General features: G+C 34.3%; 1 protein-coding gene across 1 annotated transcript; it reads right to left on the minus strand.

The window, feature by feature from the left end:
* Positions 1 to 1,458: 1,458 nt before the first annotated feature.
* Positions 1,459 to 5,060, minus strand: LOC108203990 (uncharacterized). The gene is made up of 3 exons (XM_017373224.2): positions 2,482 to 5,060; positions 2,285 to 2,384; positions 1,459 to 2,199 (listed from the first exon to the last, which is right to left on the minus strand). The coding sequence occupies exons 1-3, from the start codon at positions 5,058 to 5,060 to the stop codon at positions 1,459 to 1,461; spliced, it is 3,420 nt and encodes a 1,139-aa protein (XP_017228713.2).
* Positions 5,061 to 9,524: the final 4,464 nt, after the last annotated feature.

Consider the following 9,524-nt stretch of genomic DNA (forward strand, 5'->3'; position numbering starts at 1 on the left):
CCTACTTGGTACCTGAAATTCAGCCCAAACTGCATCCTTGTGGGCGAGAGGTGTTTCAGCCCACCTAATCACAGGGGTAGGCCAATTTTGGAGGCACAATTGAGAGATGCACTTCACGATTTTAGGATCTGCAAAATCACTATAAAATACAACATATTTGCATTAAAAGACATGTGTTTATATTTAAAATAGAAACCAAAATATTATGTTAGAAAGATTAAATACATACTTGTCATGTGGAAAAGGACGAATGTGAATCATAGTCCGATCATCTGGGTTCGTTGGGGCCTTTGGGATACAATTCGGCCCTCTACCGATGAAGCTCTTTGTCTGAGGTGTTGCTTCTGAAGCCATCTAAAAAATATATATACACGATTGAGAAATAGCTAGTTGCAAGCTGTACAACCATAATCTAACAGATCTGCCCCTATTTCTTTTTATAATTACAAGGTAAATAAGCTGGGACAAGGAGGATTTGGTCCTGTATGCAAGGTAAATCAATTCCTTTAACCACGAAGCTAAATTTTAATTTAAAAAAGTAACAGCTGCTGACTGTAGTATATAATGGATGAATCAAAATATAAGCAGGTAGACTTGAAGTACGCCTGAAATACTTTAATATTTACTAATATCTTCTGGTTACACGGGATATTTTGCTTGCATTGCTACTGAACAATATAACCTGGACCTGTAATTCTATGTATGTATTTTCTACCTCTACAAAGGAAATCTGAGTATACACTTTTGTTTATTTAATTTTTTACAAGTTAATCTAGGAAACTAATATTACCTCTTTTTAAGCACAACATATTACTAGGACCAGCAGATTAGCAAATTCTTTACTGTTCTAGGTAATACTGTACAAATATCTCTAGCTTATAAATTTTTTATTCCCTGGGGAGAATCTGGACAATGGTCAGCTAGTAATATTCATATCTCAGTTCTGTATTAATGCTGCTATAACTTATTATTCAATGGAAAAACTTATCTAAAATTTATTGGAGGTCTAAATTACATTAATATCTATATTGGATCTGCTTGGTATGGGGTAGTGGGCACCTGCTGCTCCACATAACAAAGTCATGTGCTACTGTGAGCACACAACATCTTGACATTGTTACGTGTGTATTCTCCCTTTTGTTGAAACAAGTATATTTTAGAATTCTGAGGACAAAAGTCTGAAATCCAGACTTAGGAGCATATGAAAAATCTAGCAGTATCTATCACAAAGACAACTATAAATAACATATGTCTTCTAACTAAAGCAAAATTGCACATAAAGAATAAGTAAATTACATCCAGATAATAATGGCAACACAAACTAAACTGATTTCGAAGACTTGTGTACATATTTCACCAGATACTTTATTTATAATGTCTACAAGAAATGACATTGAGAAATTTCTCTTATTATAAAAAGAAAATAGGATTAATAAATTTACTAAATCTATTTAATGTTTAAGTGTCGTAGTCTGAGTGATCAGATTCATCCCCAATTGATTCATAACCATCATCTGCTTCAGACTCGGACTCGGAGTCATAATCAGTCAGTAACTCTTCTTCTTCTGTATCCGTGTCATTTGGCACAAGTATTAACTCAGGATCTATTTCATGAGGTTCATCTCCACCATCTAACTCGATTACCTCATTCTCGTCCACATTTACTATGGTTGGTCTGTGAAGCATTTGTTCTTGGTAAAACTCCCCACTAACTACCTCTTCACGTCTGCGTGCAGGAGTATGAATTATAGTTTGCCAATTTGAAGGAGGCCTATCCCTTTTTCTACCAGGACCAGAGGTGTAATATACTTGCACAGTTTGATTTGGTAATACAAATGGCTCGTTGGAGTATGCAGACCTGTTAATATCAATATCAACAATTCTATGTCTGTCAACTCGTATCCCTTTATCTGAATCGAACCAGCGACATTTGAACAGGTTAATATAACCCCCGTATGTACCCTTGTATGACAACTCTACAATTTCCTCTAACTCGCCATAAAAAGATTTATTTAGCTCATCGTACCTATCTCCCTGGACGCACACTCCTGAATTCATAGTTCTTTTACCGCTTCCATATGTCTTTGTATGAAAGTCATAACCATTAACTTTGTAACCATTATAGCTGACTTGGTCCATGTCCGGTCCCATAGCTAAGGCTTGGACATTAGCTGGAATCATTGATCCCTCACTCAAAGCCTACAAATATTGCAATTTATTAGATAAATTAATTAAGTTTAACAATTACTATTGAGTGTATATATGGTTAAGATAATGAACTTACTTTATCCTTTATCCACAGTGAAAATCCATTATAACGATTGACTTGAATATCTTTATCAGATATGTTGGGATGCTTCACTTTTAACTCGGCATCATATAATCTATATACATATTATAGAGATAAGCATATTGGAATGTATATAATATGTAATGTTGTAAGGATGATAAGGATACAAATCTAAGAGTTTGCCTGTTTACCTCACATATTCATCAATCTCATCGCAATTGAGAAGAATATAAGTATGTGCAGCAAGCAAATCATTCTCAGAAAGAAATATACGCCTCCCTTTTCCATAAGCACGTCCCGATAAACCAAATATAGAAAGTCGGCCATTTAGCTCGATATTTCCCCCATCATCATGTCTTGAGACTCGATTAGCCTTTGTCAAGACTTCATCTGGAAAATAGTCTGCGACAAAAGTAGATATCTCATTAAAACTGTATGCCTCACATATCGAACCCTCGACACAAGCTCTATTCTTCACGGCCCTCTTAAGCATTCCCATCAACCTCTCGAAAGGGTACATCCATCTATATTGAACCGGACCCCCAACACGAGCTTCATAAGGAAGATGTATTGTCAAATGCTCCATAGAGTCAAAAAATCCTGGTGGAAAGATTTTTTCTAGTTTACACGTGACCTCTATGATATTCTTCTCAAGTATATTCATGTCCTTCTCATTTAATGTTTTTGAACATAAGTCATTAAAAAAACGACTAAGTTCCGTCACAGCATCCCATATTGGTTTATAAAGTAAATCTCGAAAGGCTATAGGCAAGAGTCTTTCCAAAAACACATGACAATCGTGACTCTTCATGCCTTTCAACTTCCCGTTTGGTGTCTTATCTGAAACACACCTTGAAATGTTTGACGCATATCCATCAGGCAATTTCAGGGACTTGATCCATGTGCAAACCTCTTCAACTTGCTTTTTGGTCAATGTGTACCTTGCATGCGGTTTGACTGTCTTACCATTAACAGATTCATGAATTTCTAATGTAGGGCGCTTACAAATATCTTTCAGGTCCAAGCGGGCCTTATCATTGTCTTTTGTCTTTCCTTTAACATTCATCACCGTGTTAAACACGTTGTCGAACACATTCTTCTCAACATGCATAACATCCAGATTATGACGAATCAGATTTGTAGACCAATAAGGTAATTCCCAAAAGATACTTGTTCGAACCCAGTTATGAGACTCACCAAATCCATTGATTTTCTTATCATTCTTGCCAAATGGTACGACCGGAAGTCTCATCACACGGGCTCGCACCTCCGTTCCCGATAGTCGCGGTAAAGGATTATCATTTTCAACTTTCCCTTTCCTGAAGTGTTCTCTATTTCTTCGAAATGGGTGATCTGCTGGCAAAAATCGACGATGACAGTCAAACCAGCAAGGCTTTCTACCTTTTTGTAGATTGAAAGACTTGGTATGCTCCATGCAATATGGACATGCCAGCTTTCCATGTGTGCTCCAACCAGATAACATACCATAAGCTGGGAAGTCGCTTATAGTCCACATAAGAGCTGCCTTAAGGTTGAAATTAGATTTTGTTGAGACATCCCAAGTTTGTACTCCATCTCTCCATAATACCTTCAACTCGTCTATAAGAGGCCTTAGGTAAACATCTAAATTCTTTCCAGGACTATTAGGCCCGGGAATCATGAGCGAAAGAAACAAGTATGGTTGTTTCATACACATCCAAGGAGGGAGGTTATATGGAGTAACAATCACGGGCCAACAGGAGTACGGCACAGCTGAGTGGCCAAATGGGTTGAAACCATCAGTGGACAACCCAAGCCTCACATTTCTGGTTTCTGATGCAAATTGTGGATGTGCTTTGTCGAAATCTTTCCAAGCCTGGCCATCCACAGGATGATTAAGTTCTCCATCATTAGATGGAGATCTCGCATGCCACCTCATATGTTCGGCTGTTCTCGAAGACATGTACAACCTTTTTAACCGATCTGTTATTGGAAAATACCTCAGAATCTTGAATGGTATTGAAGATTTTTTTGTAGTTACACCATCTTTTTTGGGTTTGAACCGATCATGACCGCAAACTGTGCATTTTGTCATATTCTCATCTTCCTTATAAAACAACATGCAATCGTTGGGACATGCATCAATTTTTTGGTATCCAAGACCCAATTTCTTCACCATTTTCTTACAATAGTAATAGTTATCAGGTAATTTCTCAACTTCAGGCAACATACTCTTGATGGCTTTTAAAAGAGACTCAAAACATTCATGGCTCATGTTGTGATCAGCTTTGATGTTAAGTAATGTTGCCACTGCAGACAATTTAGTGTGCTTGGTACAACCATGCCATAATGGCTCGCTTCCCTCCTCTAACAACTTAAAAAATTCTTTGGCATCAGAATTCATAGGTTGCCCTCTGGTTTGTTCCCAATCAAAATCTGGTCCAGCTAGATCATGAACCATTTCATTCATACGGTGAGTACTACCACCGCTTGGAGTGTGAGCTATAGAGCTACCATCTCTTCTCTGCCCATGTGCCCACCAACATTCTTCGTAATTTCTCATGAAACCAGAAACTAGTAAATGATAGTTTACCATGCCTCTATCCAGATATTTAGCATTCTTGCATTTCCAACACGGACACCGTATCTGCTTCCTATCATTCACACATTCTGGGTGACTGTATGCATACTCCAAAAATGCTAGGCAACCGGCTCTAAATTCAGCCGTAGCACCTATCTGAGTGCTTGACTTTCGTCGTGCCATCCAACTACGGTCCGAATACAGGTCCATGATACCAATATACCTATGTACAAGTACATCTTAATTGCAAAAAAACTAAATATACAAATAATCCATATGTAGCACAAGAATTAAATCACTACTACAAATTTGAGCTTGGAAAACACTACTTAGATGACACTTTTTTGTATAAGCTATACAAGTATTAAGACACATAAACAAACTTAATACATAATTTTTATGTGTTTTTAATAGATAATTAATATATAAATTTTATTTTTTTATTTCAGATTATATATATTATAATTATTTTATATATATATATATATTATATAATATTAATATATTTAAAATTAATAATTATATACTAAAAAGGGTTAGTGATTTTACTTTGCACAGGGCATCTTAAATTATTGAGTCGGCCCTGCTTACAAAAGGACCCCTTGTTTTTAAATCTCCTCTTCCTATTAAATTCCATTATTTCACAGGCTCTGCATTTCTTAGGTAAGTTTTAATTATTATATATACCTGAAATTAATAATATAACATGCTAAAAAAAGCTAAAAAAAACAGAGGTCAAGTATAACAGCTATAAACCTGAATCGCCATGTATGCCACGTCAAATTCAAATTTATTCAGATCGCCTCAGAAATAATTATGAAGGATTCAAATAAAACACAGAGCAGAGAGTTGAATATGATAAAAGTAAGTTGAAAACACAAGTGCATTGTTATAGAACAAAATTACATACCTTAATAGCAACTTCAAAAACTTCTTAATTAAGTGATCGACCACACCTAATAAGAATTGACAAATTCAAAAGAATGAATACTACAAATTGATAGAATAATAGGTACTGATAGTAACATTTACAACAACCATTTAACTTGATATAGTTTGGAAAGCTTGAGATTTGAATTCAGATGTAAAATACAGGATGACAAATAACAAAGGCCTTCAAATGTACTTTGGTTTTTCTCATCAGCTCCATCCCAGAGTATTATTAAAATAGAAAGAAATGAATAAAAATTAGTATAATCACAATACAGTGAAGTGAATAGCCAGATGTAATAACAATTCAGGAATTCATTATGTCCATTAACCAGATGTAATATACTCACTTAATTTAAGTGATGTTAAACAGACCAGCGGTCTACACCAGTGCACACAAAGACATCTTATGATACATACATCCGCTTGTAACCGATAAAGTACCACAGGCTAACAACTACAAGGGTGAATGCCTTGTATTCTAGGTTATAAACAATCATAAGTATTCTTCCAGATCCACTTAAAAGTGAAGCCTAGAGGCGTAAATCTCGTTATTTACTATTCAGTGACAAATGTCGGCATATTTAAATAAGTAGAAATTAACCTTGATTCATTTAACATTTAGTCACTAAAGGGAACACTACAGCCAGCTAGAAAAAAATAAATAACAAGTAATAATTGTTGTTACATCTTCAGTACATGTGTCACTATTCCTTACCAAGTATAAGCTATTGCACAGTCTTACTCAGCTCATAAAATTGGTACATGCATCATATAAAAGACCCTCTCTTAGCAAAAAAAACCAGCAGTGTCTTTAGCGATCTGAGTTCTTAAAAAGGTTAAAACCGACAGACGATTTCCCACTGGTCCTACACATACTTAAATATTCTAAAAGTTTCCAAGATTGTCTTATAGTTTTGATTAAAATAGAATTTAAATAACAGGAAATAAATCTGATCTCGGCTATGATTATAAGATATGTTGCTTTAATTTTAGGTGGTTGCATCTCACGATTGGCCTGAGATCACCAAGTACGTTGGCTTGGTTTGTGCCCAAGCCCATACACAAGAGCTCATCCAGGACCTGTATTGCCAAAAATCCATCACAAATTTACAACTATTAATCCTCTGTCTAGTTCATGTGCAACTTTTTCGACACTGTTCAGGCTATTAACTATACTTCCTAACAATCTACAATGCAATATGGCACTATAGCAGCACTGTGCTCAATTTTTTGAATTCTGAATTGCAATTACTAGATATTCTACATATATTGTTGCCTAAATTTGATCATAAGTACCAAATATATATGTGTCCAAGCAAGAACATGGCCATAGAATTAGTATATTATAATAACAAGTCATATAAGAAATCAACACAAACCCACAAACACCACATTGTAATATTACCAAGAAATCAACAGCCCACAAACAATCCCCAATCCATACAAAGTATATAAGCGATATAAACACAATCACACACACCATAATTGAAGTGTGTATACAAAATCCCCACATTATACTAACAGCAAGAAATCAACAGCAACAAGTGAATTAGATGATAGTTTCAGACGCCCACAAACCCACAATCAGACAACACACGATACACACAAAATCACACACCCCTCAAGCTGGGATAGAGGAACATACCTGTTGATCGCTCGAATTGATGCACGATGAACCCCTCGACTTCCCCCGCGCTGCTAATTCCCCCGCGCTGCTAATTCCCCGCACTACTGTTGTAACCCACTAGAAACAGTTTTGCTTGAGTGGTGTATTATTATAAAAATATAATCATATATTTTAAAAGTATACGAGAATTTTATAATACAACTCTTTATATAAATATATCTTAAATAATAAAAAAAAACTAATTACAAAATAATTTATTTAAAATAAAATATCCGATTGTAATTAATTTTTGAAATTATGATAACATTAATAAAAAATATCAAATTTTACTTAATATAATATATTTAAATAATAAGAGGATTAAGTAAGATGATGGATATAACATAAATTTTAAAGACATATGATATTCTTTCGTTTAATCATGAACGCTCGAAAGGTATATAATTTTAAAAATAACTATAATTTCTAATATCTCGGAACTACATAAAATCAATTTTGAAGTAACAAAAAGATTTTCTTGAATTAACATCTTTTATATAACCTACTATTCAATTACCTAACAATTTTGGGTAAATTATCATTAATTTAAATTATTCAATATGTATTTTAAGTAAAAATGAATAAAACAAAAATACTATTAATTAAAACTTACAATATTTGTAAAGTTATAAATATAATTGGAAAATTCTTACATGCAAGGCTTCATTTATAAATTCATATCACAAAAATAGAAATAATAACGAGTAGTATAGAATCTTTGTGAGAAATACAGAGGGACAAGTATACATATATTTGATAAAAGTATTTTGGTAAAATTAATCAAAAAGATATTACAAATTCTTAGATTTGCAATTCCTAAATCCTGGGCATCTTCTATTTATAGTGTATAATGAAAATAATATATCATCTATAGTTACCGAAAATTCATACGCGAGATATATCGAGAAAATAATTATTTTTCGATTAAAAATTATATTTACTAAAAATATTCAATTTATAATAAAATTAATTAATTTGAAATAATATACAATACCTAATTTTCAATTTATAAAAAGGGAATTTCAAAAATAAAATTAACTAGTAATATCAAAAAAGAATATTATTTTTCTATCATTTTAAAAGAATTTAATTAAGATATAATTAAAAAAAAACATATAAATCAAAAGAAATTAAAAATTCACATCTGCGACCACATTCTGCGACTGAATTCCGTAGCTAAAAAGTGACGTGGAGCTTTCTGCTACGGCATATGGTCGCTAATAGTTTTTGGTCGCCGATGTGGTGCGCCAAAAAAATTTTTGGGGGGAAATTTTTAGCGACCACAGTTAGCAACCAACATCGGTCGCTGTTACGATGATGATGTGGCACTTTTAGCGACCACTATCGGTCGCAAAAAATTAGTGATAGCTAATAGAGTTGGCGCCAATCTTCCCACCAAAAATTTGGGGGGGAAGATTTTTGTTCAGCGGATTAGCGACAGCCGTCGGTCGCTGAACGGTTATTAGCGACGAAGAAACTTGCGGTCGCTGATTTCGGTCGCTATTGTTTGATATTAGCGACCAAAATTTCGGTCGCTGATACTTTTGGTCGCTGATGGACCAGTTTCTTGTAGTGCTTGTAGTTTCATTCTTAACTCGTTTGAGCCCGTAAACAACTTGTAGCTTAATTATTGGTAGATTAAAGTTGGAAACAACTTTTAGCTTCATTCCAGACTCGTTCGAAGTTAAAAACAACTTTTAGCTTCATTTTCGGTTGTTTGAAATTGTAATCAACTTGTAGTTTCATTCTTGACTCGTTTGAGCCCGGAAACAACTTGTAGCTTCATTATTGACTAGATTGAAGTTGGAAACAACTTGTAGCTTCATTCCATACTCGTTTGAAGTTAAAAACAACTTGTAGCTTCATTTTCGGTTTTTTGAAATTGTAAACAACTTGTAGTTTCATTCTTGACTCGTTTGAGTCTGGCAACACCTTGTAGCTTCATTATTGACTAGATTGAAGTTGGAAACAACTTTTAGCTTCATTCCAGACTCGTTCCAAGTTAAAAAAAACTTGTACATTCATTTTCGGTTGTTTGAAATTGGAATCAACTTGTAGTTTCATTCTTGACTCGT

This window comes from Daucus carota, chromosome 2 (genome assembly GCF_001625215.2).
Source record: "Daucus carota subsp. sativus chromosome 2, DH1 v3.0, whole genome shotgun sequence".
Classification (NCBI taxonomy): Eukaryota; Viridiplantae; Streptophyta; class Magnoliopsida; order Apiales; family Apiaceae; genus Daucus; species Daucus carota.